The sequence below is a fragment of the Nyctibius grandis genome, chromosome 2 (assembly GCF_013368605.1).
Source record: "Nyctibius grandis isolate bNycGra1 chromosome 2, bNycGra1.pri, whole genome shotgun sequence".
NCBI classification, from domain to species: Eukaryota; Metazoa; Chordata; class Aves; order Nyctibiiformes; family Nyctibiidae; genus Nyctibius; species Nyctibius grandis.
The window spans coordinates 101,939,725-101,959,848 of NC_090659.1; the positions used below are offsets into that span (position 1 = coordinate 101,939,725).

The window sequence follows — 20,124 nt, forward strand, 5'->3', positions numbered from 1 at the left end:
TCACTGTTTCTGCATCTACAAAAAGGGTGGGACATTCTGAACATGATGTTAACATCTGAGAAGACCTCACAAACTTCGAGCCTATTCCTCGCAGGTTGTCTCCCAAGTAACTAGCTGCATCACAGGTTAGGAAGCAGAATCTTTTCTGAATATTCTGTAAAGCAAAATACAGTTTATCACATTCTTTATTCAAGCACAAGCTGCTTTCCTTTGTAAACAAACGGCATCTTTTTTTTTCCTTCGCACAATAACATGTCCAAAAGAGACCATCTCCCTGTGGAGAACTGAACATCCACTCAAGGATACTGAATAATAGTTATTATGCTGGAGACCGTGTACAGCTGGGCAGCTGTGAAACTAATTACAGAATTCATAATAATCTACTACTGAAATACATTCTTTCTTGTAAAGATGATTTAATCTTTATAAAGCCTTTTAGCCACAAGTAGGTTTTTTTCTTTCTTGGCTGTACAGAGTTAACAGAGTTGATCAGCACATTACTTTTTCTGCCCATTCCGGGCATTGTTTTGTTAGTATTCCATGTCAAGTGGCTAATCAGATAATATAATGGACATCCTAATGCCAAACAGCAGCATGGAAAAATCAGAAAAAACCTTTATGTTTTCCCGTGGGAAAAACCTTCTTACTAAAACTTTTCTGCTGCTTGGGAGGACTCCAGAAATACTGCATTGCATCTGGGAATTATTCCTCTCAGATTTTTTTGGTGGTTTGAATCCTAAATCAGTCTAGTCTTCCAGAAACATTCTAGTGCTGATACTTTCTTTTCAGTGACTAATACATAAAGTGAATAATAAATAAAAATAATACTTTAGTCTTGCAGGAACTGAAATAATCATATTGATAAATACACAGCAGGTTTCACTGCCAAAATATATCTCACTAAGGCCAACTGCTCAGCAGGTGGGAGTAACATGAAAATATTTTTAAAAATAAAAGTATGTAACATTTTCATATGATTCATTCCACGTTACCATAGGCATTTCTCTGAGGAATGTAGGTTAGGACCTGTATTACCATAAGCATTGCCTCACTGGAGAGAAGTGCTTCCCAAATACCAATCTGCACAACAGACAGATAAATAGCCTGTTACTGCTCCTACACTGGAGCATTAAAGTTAAGTACCTAAAATCAGGTGAGCTGAATTCAGACTTTATTGATAATGGAAGCTGTTGGATTGAATGATTTTTTCAAAAAAGCTACATAAGCCCTCACATTGTAGGTAGGGTATACGCTATCAATAATTTCTAAAATGGTTAAAGAGAAACTTTCTCTACAGACTGATTTAATAACTACTTACTTGTGAATCTCTCTCTCTAAAGCACCTGAACTGGCCATCTGAACACAGTTAAGATTGGATAGACTGATACTTGTCTTACTATACATTTCTACCATCTTACCTCAACACAGAAACAAAGCACTGTATGTGTCACTCAGCAGATGGTTCAGATTTTCTGCTGCACTGAGTCTGTAGTAGAGGCAAGGGGCTCTTACTAATTACCACAAAACTGGGGAAATTATTATTTTTATGAGAAACCAACAGAATAATCTGAATCATAGGGCTTGGTGATAGTTGGAGATTTACTACTATGATGTCTTCAGTCCAAGTCTTAGTGAAACTGTTGCTGACAACTCTTCTGGCAAAGGAAAGAGATGTAAATTTGATCCTAACCAACAGAAAAGAGCTAGTTGAGAATGTAGAAGTGGAAGGAAATTTAGAAAGACAGATTATGGAACAGAATCCAAGAGATGTTGGTTGCAAGGGAAGGGACCTCTGAAGAACATCTGATCCAACCTTCAACTCAAAGTCGGACTATTGCCAACACTAGATCAGGTCAGCCATCGTTTTGTCTAGCTGAGTCTTCAAAGCTCCAAGGTCAGAGCTTCCTCAGGCTCTCTGGGTAACCTGTTCAGGTGCTACAATGCCCTCCTGGGGAAGAGTAATTGAGTTTATGAAGCTGAGGCAGTGAAGGAGAGAGATTACAGAAATAATACAACTGACTTCAATGCATTCAGAATCTGCAGGAAGGAGCCAATTAGAAATAACTTCATGGGGAAAGGAGATAATGAGAGATGGCCATTCCTTTAGGGAAAAAAAAAAAGAGGGCAGAAGCACATTCTATAAAACTGAAAGATAGCAAATATATTAAGACATATGTCTGGATAAATCACAAATATTTCACTCAGGCAAACACTCATGCAAAAAAGAAGAACAGAAAGTGAAACTGTGTTAAATTACTAACTTGGGTACCAAAAATAGCATGGCAATGTAGACACAGTAATCAGAGAGGGAGATGCCAAATAAACTAGTAAGAGAAAGAGAGAATGTCAAGAAGTAAACTAAATAGTTAAGAGGAAGGCCAAGGAATCACAATGGAGAGAAATAGCTACTAACAGATGCTATGGAAAAGACTGATGTGTTTAATGCCTTCTTTTGCCTTATTGATCCCAGAAAGGGCATTAGTGTACAGGTAACAATAAGACATCAGTGAAAACTCAGGTGAGAACAGATCTTGCTAGTAAGGACTTGGATATTTTTACATCTTTGCAGATTAGGGAAATTCACGCTGTGATAGTTACAATATTGGCCAAAGGAGTCTAGGAGCCATAACAAATACCTTTGAGAACTCACAGAACAGGGGGTGATGCAAAAAACTTGACGAAAGTGCTTATCTCAAAAATAAACCAAGCAAAAGAATTAAACACGAAGTTCGGGAAATGTGGGAACATATAAGAGATGAATAATAGGCAGTACAGATTTGGTCAGAACAAATTATATCAAACTATTTAATTTTCATGAAAGGCTAGAATTTTCTGTTAGGAGGAGAAGCAATTGATATGTTATATATTGATTCGGTTACTATCCTAGAAACAAGGCAGAGAAACCCAGTCTAGATGTAACTAGGTGTGCAAAACCATATTCAGAAGTTAATTATCAGCAGCTCACTGTCCAATTAGAAAGATAAATTGAGTAGGATTCCACTGGGGACTGTCTCAGGCACTAACCAAGTCATTAATGAAAATACTGAGTAATGGAATATGCAACATGCTTACTAAATGCATGGATGATTGAGCTGCAAGGGCTGCAAACTCCTTGGAAGCCAGGATTAGAATTCAGACTGATATTGACAAACTGGGGAAGTGGTACAGGGAAAAGAAAGAAGGACAAGGTTGTACACCTTGGTTGAAACAATCCACAGAGCACATTCAGCATGGAGAATAACCAGGAAGGCAAAATTTTGTAGAACAAGATCTGCATACTAGATTGGGTTACAAGTGGAAAATAATTAACCGTATTATACTGTACAGCAGTTAGGAGAGAGAAGTTTTTAAACTTTCTATAAAAGTTTCTATAAAACAGGTAATCCTCTTCTAGTCAGTGCTGGTAAGAACATAGGCTGAAATACTGCTCTTGCTTTTCAAGTAATAACAGACTAACTGAAGAAAGCCCCCATAGCAAAGTGAGAAGTTTAGAAAATGTGACTTATGGGGAAGGCTGAAAGAATTGAGGTTAAATAAGAGAAGGCTCGGGTAGACCATGGTAGTGGTCTTCAAATATAAGCAGCAACTGCAAAGAAGAGAAGTACCACTGTGTATAGAGCAAGAAGCCACAGGCATAAAATGCAGCAAAAGTTTTCAAATGATAAGGAGAGCTAAGCATTGGACTACATTGCCTAGGAATGTTGTGAAGTTCCACCTTAGCCTAAAGGTTAAGAATAGTCTAGAGAAAAAAAGTTAAAAAACATTTGACCAGAATGAAAGTTATCGTTGATCCTGTCTTGAGCAAGATAAGGAACATAAACTCTTTAGGTCCCTTCCAGCACACACCTACTCATGTATTTTAACAGTTCTAGTTTATTTTATGAAAATAACTTCCTCAAAGAATTTCAGTCATGGCTTCATCAAAAGCTGACCAGTCTACCGTCTAGATACAAGAAAACATGTTCTTCCTTTACTGCTTTCCTTTTCAGATATTGATAAAAGCAACAATCAATCTACAGCTAAGAAGATATCAGTCTTGAACAGTGTTTTAAAGTATTAAAATGTGAAACAGTGAGAGACTGTAATTTGGTATCTATGTATAGTACTTCATTACATATATTCATTTTGCAATTACATGGACTATTGGTTCTATAATAAGTTATCATCTCAGCTATGTCCTTCTGGGTGCAGATTACAGTGGCTGAAATCTTTCAAGCAAGGTCTGAATGCAGTATATATTTTATGAAATGGGACTAATGTGAACAACAATGCCAACCACCGGCATATGATGAATAGGTATATGCCTGCATATAGTCACTGTGCTTTGTGTCAATGTAAATAATAACAAAATATTCTCAGAATGTTTTCTTCTTAACCTCAGGTTTCCTCTTCTGGGAAGAGGATTTTTCATAACAAAAGGGCTTGATTGTGGAAACTGCTTGCTACCTCTCAAATCTACTTGTCTTGGAACTGGCTGGTCTGCTGGAAGACATTTGATTTGACGGAATACAAAGAGGCAGCTGTAAAGATAATCCAGAGATGTCCGAGATATGACTCGTTTACAGGAAAAGTACTTCAGTAATTTCAGGACTTTTAAACAAGTTTAGCGTATTGTGGGCAAACATCCAAGATACCATTAACTTGATGCAGACTGAAATGTAGGTGCCCTGGAAAATGCACTTCTTTCACTTCACCAAGTATTTAGTTGACAGGCTCCTCCAAACAAGGATTTTGTTTCACAGTTAAATATTTTGGCAGTACTTTGCGTTGCAAGCCTAGCACATACTGGGCTTGTCTCCGAAACTTCCTGTTGGTGAGGGTCAAAAGTCTTTTAAGTTAGCCGATGAGTAGGAAAGTTTGATGGTGCAAACACAATACAATTCCAGGCAAGCTGGGATCTTATGAAAAAAATCTGGGAACATAATACTTCCGTGTTCTAACCCTGAAGAGGAGAACAAAGCAATTTTATAAACTAAAAATATGGCTATGACTCCAGCTACAAAATTCTGGTTTGTTGATACTGTTAACACCTTTTTTTTTTTATTACTGTTATTCAGGTTTTGCTGTTATTGAAAATTCTTTGAAAGCAGTATTGTATCTTTCTCTTCTAGTATCAACTGAAGAAAATGAGTAGGCTATCTATCTTTTGGCAAGGGCAAGCACAGCAGCAAATGTAGTGTGTGCACGCTAGGATTTGGAGTTAAACAGGTACTTTACAGGTAAAGTTCAGGTCTTGCATTACACAGTATTATTTATTTAGTTTTCAGAAGTGTGACACCAGTTCCTTTTCACCTCCTCAAAATGAACAAAAAAGGCAAATAACTCTCAGAACACTTGAAGAGGGCTATTAACCTTTAGGACTGACATAACTGTGGAAAAGCTGAAATACACATCATGAAGAAAACCAGGACTAATTTTCAAAGTTGAACTGTTGTGCACTGAAGTCAGCACTGGTTTTTTCCTTCCAAATGGCTATTTATCACTGTTTAAAAGAATGCCTATAAGGCACCCATATTTATGGTGGTGTAATGTTTAAAGGAGGACACAGTATGGAGCTAGAGAAGACACGCCATTAACCCCGATGGAGCACAGAGGAAACAGGATGGAGAAGAGATTTGTATTGTATGATGTTTTTTTCATATAAAGATAGTCTTGAAGATACAAAAAGATCTTGAGATTGTGTATTTATTAGCAGTGTACCCATTGCTAATAAAAAATTGTGTACTCCCAGATCATGGGTACTTAAACTCTGCATGAAGTTACATGTGGGCTGTGTACACTGCTGCAGCACAGTAAACATCCTGCAGCTGCCTCATATAAAGCAGGAGAAACAATTAAAAAGGCTTTAAAACTTGGGCAAACCAGGTAAAACCAGACATCATTCCTTAGAACAGCTTGCACATTCGACTCCTTTTTTTTCTTATCTTTTTGCAAGATGCTTATCTTTGTGAACATACAGTTTTAGCAAGAAGAAATGTATTTCTAGTCTTCAGACTCAGTCCCTGGAATTTACATTACATGATGGCAGCTGGATATTTCTACTCCAATGATTAGGTACAGAATATTTAATAATGTTGATATTTAAATGGGTGTGGTCAGATTTCAACAGTTTGAGATGAAAGAACAGATTAACAATAGTTTGAGATGAAAAGGCTATTTTCTGTCTCTTGCAGTTACTGTTTCAGGCTCTTTGTAAAGTACTGCAGAAAGTACTCTTCAAAGTGGATCCACATTTTATAATGTTATCTCCAAACATGCAAGTATGAGATACATACTATTTATATGAAAAACTGGTCCTAAAAGACACTTCTGCATGAAAATCTAGTATGGCAATTCTGCAGCATGCAAAATTACAATGGTTACATACCTAGCAGTTCATTAAGGGTACTACTGTCACGAACCATCCTAATAGTCACATACAATCTAAACATTTTTAGTTTGTATCTTAACTTGTTTTCTCACCTTAAACAGGGAAGAGAACACATGAAATGTATAAACTGCACAGGAGCCATCAGAGTCGCACATGAGCTGGTTGATATGACTACGCCAGGCTTCTTCTGCATCATCACATGCTGCTGGCTGAAATGCAGCAAGGATGGCAGAAAAAAATGGTGAGGGAGGAGGGGAGGCATTTCGATCAACATCTCCAAAACTGAAGGAGAAAAAAATATAAACTGTGATGAAAGGAGAACACCAAGAAGGTGGCAGATAAAATACACTGTTACAGAGAGATGGCACACAGACAGAGAGCAAGCTTCTTTATAGAGAGAGAGATATATATCCTCATTCCTTTCTATAATTATGGGATAATTGCAGTCTAACTCAGCATCCAAAATCTGAAAGAACTCCATAAGGCAGAGAGAAATCTTGATGCCTCGTTGCAACATATACTGGGGTCCAGCCACACTCACCAGCAGCCTCAAGAGTATGCAGATGGGATTTTTGACAATATTGTGACTTCCTTATGACCCTTAAGAAATCAGAAGGATGAATACATGGCTGATCTGTTGAACAGCTAACTAAGCAGTATTTCCATTACTGCAAATCTTTAAAAATCCTTTTTCTTTTGATTAAATATATTACATATATAATGATCAACTGCATAGGTGTATGTAAAAATCATACCTTGTTTTCCCTAGAAGGAAAATCTTGGGTTTTTTTTTGAGTTGTGTGATAATTATGCAGGTAATTAGGGCATTGTCTTCTCACTGCTCTAAACTCATGAGAACTTTATAACTCTTGTGGCCAAAACAGCCATTCCATTAACTAACACTTTGTTACCACTTTGTTATACAGTGTAAAAGAACTTTTATGAATAATAGCATATATAAGTACCTTGCAAGAGCAAACTGTTCCAGCCTGTCAACTTTCTCTTCAGTCTCTGTCATATCCAGACTAAGGCTATCACTGCATTCAAATGCTCCAGGGATTTCATTTGTAGACCCTGAAAGGTCATCCTCGTGGACTGCTGTATCTTGTTCTTCATGCACAGCTTCAACCTAGGGGAGTGAATGATAATTGATCTTAAAGGACCTTTCCAACCAAAACGATTCTATGATTCTAGGTCTTAGAAAACACCAAATTAATAAGTTAATTCCACTAATAAATAGAAAGCATTTAATGAAGAAACCCACCAGACAACATGTTAAATTGCACAGATATACAGCCACAGATTATAAATGACATTAATCAAGTTACACTTCTTCAAAAATACTTTGCTTAACTTGCTGTCTTGGATCAGTATTATTTTTAAGGTATTTCTTCAACTTAATTTGTCTAGCAAAGAATTTCAGATTTCAGTGCATTTGGCAACATAGCAGGGAAGTATTTTTTCAGGAAAAACAATAGGGTTCTTGTTACTGTCAGGCTGTCCTTGTCACCACTTCACAGTGTCCAAGAGTGTATTAAAGCCTCTCAAAATATATTGAAAACAATCACTGTCTGGAAGACTATCTGCCTGTTTAGAATTGAGAATTATTTTTAGCATGTTATTTACATAATAACTTCCATTCAAGAGGAATCCAAAGCATTCTACAGGCCATTATAAGGATTATGCTTCTATCATTTCCTTTCTTTTTCATCCATTAGCACCTAAAGCTCTTGATTTCTTTTTGGAACTCTCCAATTTCCCTTGCATTTTCAGTCTGAACAAACTTTGTTTCAGTTTTAATCATCTTTTGGCTTTTGTCTGCATCATCCATAGCATCCTGCAAAGCAGTTCCTGTAGTGATGAGTGCAGTGGGTAGTTCAAACTCTTTATCTTTTCTGTTTGGGGTAGCTCATAAGGCGTGTGTTTGTGCACATACGCATATGTGCATGTACATACATGTGTTGGGAGCTGGTAGGGAGGGGAATCTGTGGCAAGTGGAATTAAAAGAGAAAAGTGGTCCTCTGCAGATTACCAGACCTGCTTGGATCCTACAGATAAATTCTGGGGATTTGCATTTCTAAAAATTAAACAAGACTTGTATCAGAAAGGACAGGATCAGAAATTAAGTAGGAAAAATGGTTTTTGGTTTGTTTTGTTTTCCAAGCGAAAGCGATAGGAATATTCCTGAGTCCAGGGTGGATGAAATGAATCAGAGCACAAACGATCTTGAAAAGAGAAATGGAAGCTATATGGCTGAATTACCTGAATAGGAACCAGAGCAGCTGGCAAGAAGTGTAAATGTTTCATGCGTCTTCAAGAAGCAGTTAGTATTAACCACTTTCAAATATGAAATAGTAGCTTGAAAGAACCATTGATTTGTTCACTGCAATGACAGTGTGTGAGGAAAACACATTTGGATGGGATAGGGTAAGGGAGGAAGAAAGAGGAAGCAAACACCTCCCACCCACTGGAGTCCAATACGATGCCCAAAAAGCAAAATTAAAAAGTGGACTCTGAATATTCATGCAGGATTGGAGTTTAACTTGAAAAATACATAAAATAGCATCATCTGAATCTTTGTATACCTCATAGCATTATCCATCATTGCCTTTTAATCCCTTATAAATACTGTATCTTAATTATTGTGATCACTATCTTTAACAGAAAATAAGTTTAGCTAATTTCATGCCGTTAACAATAATACCTGGATTTTGGCACTGAAACATGTGAGAAGAGGCCTACTTAATCAGTCTGTTGCTCTCATTCACTGCGTCTATTTAAAAGCTGAGGTGATATTTTTGTTTTTGCTTATGATGCAACAACTAAATATTTTTGTACAGCACTAAAGAAGTAACAAAAATTTTCCTTTCCATTGCTGATATACCATCAGCTCTCTGAAAATAAGACCTCAGAGGAAAAGAGAAACAAGAAAGAGCTCAGATTTTGTGTTATCAAATTAAGTAAAAATTATTTAGGCATAAGTTTCAAGTTTTCTGACTAAAAATTGGATGACTTCTTCCTTAAAATAAACACAGGCATTTTAACTTTGTTTATACTGACTCCAATTTGTTTTGAGTAAAAATACAGAAGTATGCATACTAGAAAATATCTTTGAGGCAAAAAACACTAAGAAGACATTATGTGTAAATTTATAATTTCAAACATCTTTGTAACACTGGCAAATCCCTATCAACCTGGGTTATGTATTTCACCAATACTAAACCTGTCTCAGGACTAGCTGAATTTGCCTGTCAATCCCACAGGAAACTGCTGTGATTTTACATTCTTCACTTATTTACTTTTTTCAAAGTTTTTCAGTTTTTGATGAACACTGGTGCATGGGTACTGGGATGTTAAATTTTCACAGTAAAGATTCTAAAACCTCAGGCATATATGAAACTCGTGAACTGTGATTTGGAATTCTTAATGTACATACCAACAGCTACTGCAGCTGGATGCATGAGATTAGCCGCAGTCACCACCTGCAAACCTATCTGTTCTGACTGAAGCTTCCTGAACTGAAATTCTGCCAACTTCTGCTGCTTATGGTTGTTACGTGGTAACTTGTCTACCAGCAGGTGTTTTGACAAATGATAATGAGTTTATCTTTTCCACAACCATTATTTGAGAGGTTCCCCTCACTTCCCATCCTTACTCACATTTCCCTCCTCTTGTCCTTTCTTCCTGCTGGGGAGGTTTCTGACACAAACAATTTGTTCAGTATTCAGAACAATTCCAACCTCCTTTTCTATGACTTCTTCACTAGAAGTTTCCATTACTTCTGTTATACACAGTGCTAGCAGTACTGTATCAATTTTTTGTGTGGCTGCATTTGAAAGGGGACCAAGGGCAAGAACTGGAATCAAAGCTGATGATTACACAAGACAACTATATTCTTCCCCTGCCTCATTCTGCAGAAGCCACCCAATTCAGACATGACAGAGAAAACTGTACTGGTAAGGCAACAGCATCATAAAGCCACCGGCCCAACCCAGCCCCTCGATTATATTTCTGGAGAGACAGTGAGAGGAGTAGGTTCACCTTATCTCCCACAAACAAGTATTATTAAACAGAAAATTAAAGAAACCATCCCCACATTGATAATTATTTACCAACCTTACATTATGTTCATCTTCTGATACAATTGTCTGAAATAAACCGTGTTGAACATGGCGGTTGTATCCTTGCAACTCCTGCCTCCCCCCACCCCAGATGGCTTAATCTTGTGGTCATGAATTTAAAATTTCTGAGTGTCTGCCAAAAGGCAAGAACTGAATCCAGTGCACACAACTGTACAATAGGTTCCCACATACAAAAAAATCTCAGAGAATACACGCATACACCCACCACTTGAACTATATCGTTCTTTTAAATCAGCATGAAGAACAAAAGAGTATTCCCTTAGGGTTGTAACTTGTAACCAGTTCATGAATTTGTCTTCCAATAAGCTTATAGTATCTTGGTGCATATGCAGTACAACATACTTTAGAAACAATACATAAAAACTTTAATAAAGAAAGTATAAATAGAAAGGAAAGGGTATGGATGTGCAGGAGCATATGATTGTATTGTACTATGCCATTATATACAGAAAATCAGAATGTACTTGCTTTCACAGATCAAACCCTTCATGAAAGTGTAAGTAAAATAAACTTGTAAAAGTGTTATGTAAAATACACTGCAGTTGAAAGTAAAAATGTATTCACCTTAGATCCTTCAGACACTTGGAGATTATTCATATGAGGCAAAGACACATCAAAGCTAGACGTTCCTATATTAAAATGATGAGGGTCTGCTGAGGTTGTGTCACATGATGTAGAAAGTGAGTCAATATGATTTGTATCCTCAGATGGGGAAAGAGTTATAATCTGTTTAAAAGACAGCAAAAGCACAGAAGAACTGAGCATACAGCTACCCCACCACATGTTGCTTTTATGAGCATGCAAAGCAGGCATTGTCTTAAACGGCAGTGATGGTGGTTCTCTCAGTTTGTACATGCAGATGTATTATAACCCTTTCAATGTTTCTATCATAAAAATTGTATGCAAACATCCCAGAAGTGAACAGTGAAAACCCGACACCACTTACCAAACTGGAGTCTTGTTCTATTTCTTTAAATATTGGATATATCAGAAAGATTTACTACTGGCCATTTGTGCAAAATTGTCACATAGTAATTTGTGGAAAAAAGGGCAAATAATCACATCTGATGCTTTCTGTGTTTCGAACTTTGCATTAAAATTCCTGTTTGCATTTGCAAGTAAGGGAAAACCAAGCAGCGACAGAACACTGCATTGAGTGCTACCCCCCCAGTTTCAACTGATTAGACTGCACCTGGGCGACAGGAAACTAAAAGCCCAGGTTATTTAAAAACACAACCCTGTCTAGTCTTAAATTGCAAGTTTGCAACTTACTAGGTCTGAGTTCTCCATGATTTGGCTGGTGGTCAGGTCCTCCTCCTCGGATGACTCATCGGAGTCCTCATGGTTCATTTTGTTCAGGCTGGGCGTGCTCCCTGAGAGCTGGCTCTCTTCCAGCAGCTGCATGTCACACTTGTCCAGGCTATCCAGGGACCGTCTGCGTACTCCCCAGTTGAAGTTGTCCATGCTCTCACCCTGAAATCAGATACAGGGTCAGCTCCCTTGATTTGAAGCTCATCATATACAAGCCACTAATCATAAGATCAAAGTTAGCTCAAGCAATATTTTAATGTAAATTATAATACAAACTTGATCTAAACATTATTTTGTTAAGCAATAATGTAACAGGAGCATTTAAAATTTTCCAGTGTTTTACCTGGAGATAAGAGCAGAAGCATGGAAATGACAGTTAAATGAAGATTCATTCTTTTCAGTATTAGATGTTTTTCATGCATTTGCCGATTTAAGAATTCATTTTTGTAAGTCCACATATACACACACCTCAATACCAGTAGAGCAATGACAGGCAAAAGAAAAGTTTGGAAGCAATTTTAAAGGATTTTTTCCATGATGTTTAAAAATATTAGGAGCACAGTTCATAGCAATGGTTCAATTGTGAAAGATATGTTAAAGATTTTAGATTCTTTTCATCATATACATAACCTTAATGATGAGTTAAGGCAGATTTGAATGAACCCTTCATTTAGCACGGAAAATGTAATAGCTAAAGCAACACACCTTTTAAAACTTTTATTCTAGGCCCATATTGCTTATTTTTGTAACTTTAATTTATTTGAATTATTTGAAACGATACTTTGAGAATAACCTGATTAGCATTGCCTGAGATTTCATGTTTTAAAAAGGACACAGTCAAATGGACCAAACATTTTATATTGACTTCCAGTTCTGATCCCACATGCAGTTACATAAAGCTGAGTGCATTAAGCAAATTGCATACTATCTGTTAGGCTGGTGAACTGATACAAAGATCACTTAACTTCTGACATATATAAAAATGACAATTAGTTTTCTACCATTTTTCCATTTGTTTACTTTATGTATTTTCCAGTGGACTGTATCCCTTTTCCCTAATTGTGCTAATTCTCTTTCTCCCTTCTTCAATTCTAGCCAGGTTCCTCTCTGGCAAATGCAGGGGCTCGTCCACAGCTGTTCCTGTCATGGACCCGCAGAGCCCCAAGGGGCCTTACACAGCATGGAGGGTCTACCCAGAAGTATACAGTTGCAGTTTTGGGTACCTGATCTAGATGAAAACCCTCAACCTTACATCAACATGGGAAGGAAATTTATAAAGAAAAATGTTTCTTTTTAACATTCAGGGCTAACTGTTTAAAACAAGACTCTCTAAGATGCAACACACTTAAGCAAACCAGATGCTGAAAATTCAAGTTGACAGTGATCTTTTAAATAGGAATTTGACAAAAATATAGTTCTGCCTAAAAAAATCATAAACATCGCTATCAAATCACTGATTATGGAAGGAGTATATCCTGGGCTCATGCAGGTTAAAATTATGTGCAATCATAGAGAAAGAGGTCTCAGTTCAGTAAGGTGCTTAAGCAGATTCGTAATTTAAAACACTTGAGTAATCCCTGTTCAGGACTATTCAGACATTTGCTGAATGGGGACTAAACTGCATAAAGTGCAATTAATTCAATTGCAATCTTACCTCCTTAACAATCAATAAACTTGCACAAATAGATCTTATTTTGCGTCATTGCCCTTTAATGCAATGGACTTTGGAATATGATTAGAAAGAGGAAAAGTTCAGTTTCATGACACTAAGCTCACCATTCATGAACAAATATGAGGAAAAAAGAAAAAAATATTTTTTAGGAAAAAGACAATCCAGAAATAGAAGAACTGTAATCCACAAGAACATGTGGAACGCTATATTCAAGAGCAAATGAACATGAAATTGTTATGAAGCCTGACCCTTTATTGGAAGAACCCTGTGTTTTCATCCTGGGACTGGGATCACATGGTAGTTTTGTGTGGGAAGAGAAAAGAATACAACTAAGATTTAAGAAATTAGGTCTCTTTAAGTCTTAAAAATGACTGTTCAGTTCCCAGCTATTTATTTTAACAAATTCTTTGTCTGTCCATCCTCCCCCACAAAGGCTGGAGGAGACATGCAGCAATGAGACATCCTCCACAAACACATCAGTTACTGAACTAACAAATGATGAAATGACATAAATAAGCAAGCAAGCAAAGATGACTGTCATCACACCCTGATCCTCATGATGCCTGGTATAGCTATCAGTAAACTTTGCAGCCCATGTCTATGGGAATATTTCTTGTTGCAGTTTTCTTCTGCAATGTCTTAAAGAAGGAAGCCAGCACTAAGAAAAGAAATGAAAAGGGACACTTCTAGGGCATGCAATTAGAAGGGGGAGTGAATTAAAACTGATGGAAAAGGGTAAGAGAGATGAAACACAGTATAACTCAAATAACCATAGTATATGGGCTAGCGTAAGCTTGCTACAGGGGCACCCAGACTCATACTGCATTTAAATGAGAGATGAACACATGTCTACAAAGCTTTTAGTCAGTTAGGCCTTCTTTCACAGTTAGCAAGAAAGAGGGAAGATGTATTTCAGAGGCTGTTCATTTTTATCTACAGCAGGAGCAAAGCTATCTCCTATCTGAAAAGCCACTAGTAACAAACATCAATTAAAAAGGATAGTGTCACATTTTATAAATGTGTCAGGCCAGAAGTGAGCAGGTACCACGCAGGACTTCCCACAATCACCACCCTCTGGTAAAGGAGCAGATGTGCCCTTGCAGACTCTTTAAACATTACAACAACCCAGGGGAAAGGGAAGATGAAAAGAGGGCAGTAAAAAGGGAAGTAACCCTATATGGGCGAGAACAGTGTAGCTTCTCCATAGAGCCGGTAAGAATCATGCAAAACTTCTTTGACACAAATCTTTACCTTACTGTATTGACAAAGTATGCAAAGATAAATATTCTAGGGTATAGGCCAAAGTGCTGTGGAACTGCATAGTAAGGCACTATTTCCATATGTTTGTATCTTTTAGAGCCAGGCATTTTGAGACAAAGATTTTTTGGGGGTTGTGTTTGCATACAAACTGATGTACAAACTATCAGAAACAAATATGCAAAATACTGTTGTTGCTGATTTTTGTATCATTTGTATAACTCATTACAGTTCTTTATCATTTCAGTTCTCGCTATACATTGATAAACTGCAAGTTTAGGTCTCAAACTGGCAACCACTGATGCGCCTTTTCAGTTTTCTTCACAGGGTAGATGATTCCAGCGAAGTTGGTAAGAACTAAATTAATCTGTATGTATTAATTAATTTATTCAATTAAATTCAGTCTGATAGGCAATGATGTAAACTTTCTGAAGAGGCCTCAGGTATCAGCTTTAGCAGGATGCGAAAGGAGCCAGTATAGCACAACTGAAAAGCTGGAAATTATACATAATTTGCCCACGGAAACAAATGGCTCAAACTTTACTATATTATAAATAATGAAGTTCTTTTGTTTCTACATATTATTTATGCACACAGATACTAAAAGGAGAAATGGCTCAATTTGAAAAATGCTCATACTAGAATGAGCATATTTTAAAATGTGAAGACTGTTGAACATGTCAAAACCTTAAAATGAAGCAGAATTTTTGAAAAGACCTCAAAAAAATTCCTAATACAAAGCAAAAAACGAAGCACCTGTCAGAAGCGCAAGCATACACCCACCCACCCACGCACACGCTGAAGAGGGGGAGGGCAACAACAAAACTATGATGTTATTCTATAATACAAGTTTGCAAGAAGGCATAACATATACTGTCACATCTGGGTTCAAGTAGCATTCTTACCTGAAGTTCCTGGGTAGCAGATATAACAGACAGAAAAACAAATAGAAAGAATCTATGTAAAATTACTGTATTAAAGGCATCATAGACAAACATTTGCCTACAATTTTAACTAATATCACAGAAACTGCAACTCTTCAGCATATCTTTTAATTTTGAAAATAACAATTACTTGATTTCACATCTTTATGAAATTTCAAACACATCTTGTGGTCTGGGCATGATACATGCATCACTGGCCTATTTAAATCATAAGGGTTTTTTGGAAAGACTATTTGTGCTCTTGCTAGCTTAAGTTTTCTAACACTGTTTAATTCATGTTTATGAACATATCAAATTCAGACCTGATATAAATGATACAGTTTCAACTCAGTCATTAGAGAGGTGGCCTCTTACACCAGGTTTGAATTCGGCTAAAGTATCTATTTAAAACAGTACTAAGTCAGTCTGGACTAAACCTTGGAATGCAAGGTCTCAGATCCATGGCAATTTAAAAACTGTATTAGGAAAAAGACTACATTTTTAATTTTACTTCACATAAAACTAGAGAAGCTTAGTATCTGTTCCACTACCGACTTGACAATTAATGCATTGATTAATTTAGGCCTCAGTCTTGAAGTTAGCCACATGTATAAAACAAATCTTTGCAGGGTCACAGTCCATGAAGGTAAACTCGTTTTGATAGGAATTGTTCTGCACAAGTATATATAATCTGTATATGGCTTTAACTGGTGAAGAGAAAGAAGAAATTCTTGAATTTCACTGGACAAAAAATTATCATGTGGTATTTAGTCAAAATTGCAGTCCCAAGCCTTTGTAATATCTTGAAGCATTTAAGACACAGAAATGATTGCAGCTGGTATACTTCTTGATAAACAACCTGGCATTGCTGTTTTATCATTTATCATTGTTTGGAACCTTAAAGCTCCTTCATAATATTTGGCTAATGTATTTTCAACCATCGATGCCAACTGCTTGCTTTTTTTTTTTTTTTTTAGCAAAGTCATGGGTAGCTGTGAGCCAAAATTACTATATTTTTATATAGAGATTCCTGACTTGGAAAATAAGGACTCCGCGACATCTCTTTCCATTCCTTCATCCCTTCTCTTCATTGGAAAAAAAAAAATTAATATTCAGATGTACATAAGTTCACAACTAAGGGATCTGTTTACCTTAAAATTATTTTACTACTGTAATTCAACTAGGGAGAAAACTGATTATTTCTTCTTGTACACATGTTCTTCTCAGGGCTAAGAGCAATGCCTGAGAGAATTCATGTTAAAATCAAGTCGAGATTATGACAAAACAATTTATTAAACTGTTAGGTTTCCTGAACATCTGCACCTTAAGTACTTCAAAAGAGCTAACAATTTCTGAACTTTTAAATAGCAACAAAATTGTTAGACTTGTTTGGTAATGGATATTCATTTTTGGCCTTTCCCACCCAAACAGAAAGAAATACTCCAAGTTTGCTAAAAGCAAAGTTAAAGGGAGTAGCCCCCCAAAATACAGCAGTTCTTCAACTTTTTCCCTTCAGCAGTTTCAGCTCAAGATGAGCTTCACCTGTCAAGACTTGATGCGGGCCCTGAGGGTTCTGTTTACCTCCTGCACGAAATGATGAAATCACAGACACGTAAGCAGAGTGGAAGGTACATCTCTTTAAGCGTTAGTCATTTCATCAGCAGTTGCAGGGGTAACAACAGCCCGAAGGCCTGAATTCATGTTTTGGAGGGTTACTCTTGAACCAACAGATTTGGAACAATTTCATTTTATGGGTTTTTAATCGGCAAATATATTTTTGTTTACACTTTAGACCTTTAAAAATTGTATTTTAAATAAATTCACTTAAAAGTAAATTCACTGAAAAGGTACTAGAACAGAGGCTTTATTTTCCAGTAACAGTTTTGCAGTGTTTCCTAAAGCAGATTCAGAAAGGAAGGGTGTGGTAGCCTCTTACTGTTATGCTACTGAAATAAACACTAAGTGAACATTACAAATAATCTGAACTCAAAACTAAGTTTATAGTTATACAGTTCAAGTTTTATGTTAGAAGAAGAGCATAGTGTTTAGTAGAAAGAATATCAAACTGTTTTAATAAAAAAGCTGTTTCAGAGAAAATATACTGTACCTCCCCATCTTCCAGCTCAACATCTAGGAAATCAAAGTCCCTAAAGACTCTGAATTGTTGTTCACTGTTTGAATCATCCATGTTCTCCTGCTCCCTTGTTCCGTCTTCTGAAGATACCAAGCTCGTCTGGTGCTCAATCAGATCCAAATCACCACAGGAAGAAAAAATTACCTACAATTCAAAGGATTTCTCTTGTAACAAACTGTTCCCTCCGGTTGTTTCTTCCTAAAATCTGTAATTGGTTATTCGGAAGACTGTATTTCCAGTACACACCTAATTCCTTCACTGAGTATTTTTAGAACACTCTTTATTATTTATGTTGGACAGGTGCCTTCAGATTAAACTTGTACAAAGAAACAACTTCATACTGCAGGAACACGTCCAAGAATATTACAGCTACCTCCTAATGGCTGCAGATTGATGTTGCCTGGATGGTTGTATACATTTATAGGAACCAAATTCAGAGAACTTAGCAAAGAAATTACTGTCAAGGGGATGGGGTACTAAGTTCATCAAAAGATCTCTAGTTAAAAGTGATGTTCAAAAATATGTCAAAGATTAGAAAACACAACAAGCTATAATTTTTCCTTTCCTACTAAAAATAATTATATCTGCAATGCAGTTGCAAAAATGCAACAGTCCCTGTCTTGCAGAAATGAAGGACCTGTTCACCATGATACAAGTGACATACAACATATTCAAAAACAGTCAGAAATTTTCCTTCCTCTGTAGAAAATATTCAATAACTATTTTAAGCGCTTCCTACCCTGGATGATCTATTGCCCATTTCCTGGCACCAGATAATATTAATTTTTAAAGAGCAGCATTAGAACTACTATCTAATGGAAAAATCAGCCCCCCCATCAGTTTTATTTCTGTAATTTTTTTTTTTTACTTTATAAAGGCTCTAGATTGGTAATACCAGAGGTCATTACTCTCTACCCACTGAGCTGGCGTAAGTAGAACCTATAGCATCACAGATCTCTCACAGAAAAACCATATGTAGCTCTCTAAGTAAATAATCTTTAAGTGAGAGGGCCATTCTCTCACTGGTCTATACGCTGAGAAATGCAGCATGGGCCAGTGCAAGTGACAATGATAGTAATGTGGCATGAAACTACGCAAATCAGATCAGCAACTCTGGGAAACAAAGTTCTTCACTTTTAAAGTTTAGGACACAATGAAACAAAGAAATGGTCAATACAAGGCTACTTACTGAAGGGTTTTTACTCAGCCCAACTTCCTGACCACAAAGAGAAAGGACATGCACCAGCTTTTCCTTTGTCCTTTTCTAGAAAACAAGATGTTTCTCAAATTAGCGTTTTTTTTAACCACCCATTCACTTGGTGGCTAGAAACATATATTAACAATTTTTAATTAGGAGGAACCAACCAAAGAATTAGTCATTAAGTGCTCAAAGGGTTGCTTTCAGAGCAAATATGCATACAAGGAAACACAAAAATAGCTGTTAATGATTTTAGTGTTTCTTATTTTTAAATCAGCCTATTAATTCTATTGAGCATAATAAGGAAACATTGGATCCTGTACATCGTTTCAAAACAACAGTTCAGAAGCTCATAATTAAGCACATGCATAATTATTTTTTGCAGAATTGGTGCCTGAGTCACTGCTATATAATCTACTATATTAAAAAAATAAGCAATAAATACATTTATTCTGCATGGTTTTATTTTAACAGGCAGATAACCAAAGTCAATAAGGTAATGAAGTATCACTTTTCAGAAAATTGTTCCAAGGAATTCTTTTTATCTGATTTCCCAAGAAAACAACACTTAGAAAGTTGCACATGCTGTGTATCTGCTCTCCTTGCAATTATCTCAACTCACCTGTCATTCTTAGCAAAATCTGATCTAGACTTAGAGGTCTTAAAGAGATGCATTTCTTGCACATTGAAAGAAAAACACTGTCTGGAGAGAAGAGAGACTCAGTCCATTCCTCAGTCCAAGACAGACATTCAGCACACACAGTCAGTCAGATGCTGTGCTGCCACTGCCCCAGCCAGCCAGGAGCACTCCACGGGGCACAGAGGGCACAAGCATTTAAGAACCTAAGTGTGTATTAATTCAGGTGCTCCCAGTGCAACTTGTTAATGAATAGTGAGCTACTTAGAAGGAGTTTACCTGAGAGTACTGGGGTCTCTTCCAGCTCACAGGAACAAGGACATTGGAGTTCGATCCTGATGAGGTTGAAGAAGTGCTTCGGGTGACAGCCATTGCCCTGGGTTTACCATCTCGTCCAGAAGAACTTTGCAGCTCATCATATCGTCTCCCAATAATTGGAGTCTTAAATAGAGAGTAATTATTCACTAGTACTATGCTCCA

At 36.8% G+C, this 20,124-nt stretch overlaps 1 protein-coding gene across 7 annotated transcripts in view; it reads right to left on the reverse strand.

Moving 5' to 3' along the window:
• FRY (FRY microtubule binding protein) overlaps window positions 1–20,124 on the reverse strand; it is a 241,653-nt gene that overhangs the window by 14,670 nt on the left and 206,859 nt on the right. For all 7 annotated transcript variants that reach the window (XM_068417918.1, XM_068417929.1, XM_068417910.1 and 4 more), the window contains 8 exons: window positions 19,924–20,085; window positions 18,999–19,073; window positions 17,783–17,953; window positions 11,785–11,985; window positions 11,077–11,238; window positions 7,336–7,499; window positions 6,463–6,652; window positions 5–154 (listed from right to left, as the gene is read on the reverse strand). In XM_068417918.1, coding sequence (XP_068274019.1) covers window positions 5–154; window positions 6,463–6,652; window positions 7,336–7,499; window positions 11,077–11,238; window positions 11,785–11,985; window positions 17,783–17,953; window positions 18,999–19,073; window positions 19,924–20,085 — 1,275 coding nt within the window. The remainder of the gene's footprint in view (window positions 1–4; window positions 155–6,462; window positions 6,653–7,335; window positions 7,500–11,076; window positions 11,239–11,784; window positions 11,986–17,782; window positions 17,954–18,998; window positions 19,074–19,923; window positions 20,086–20,124) is intronic.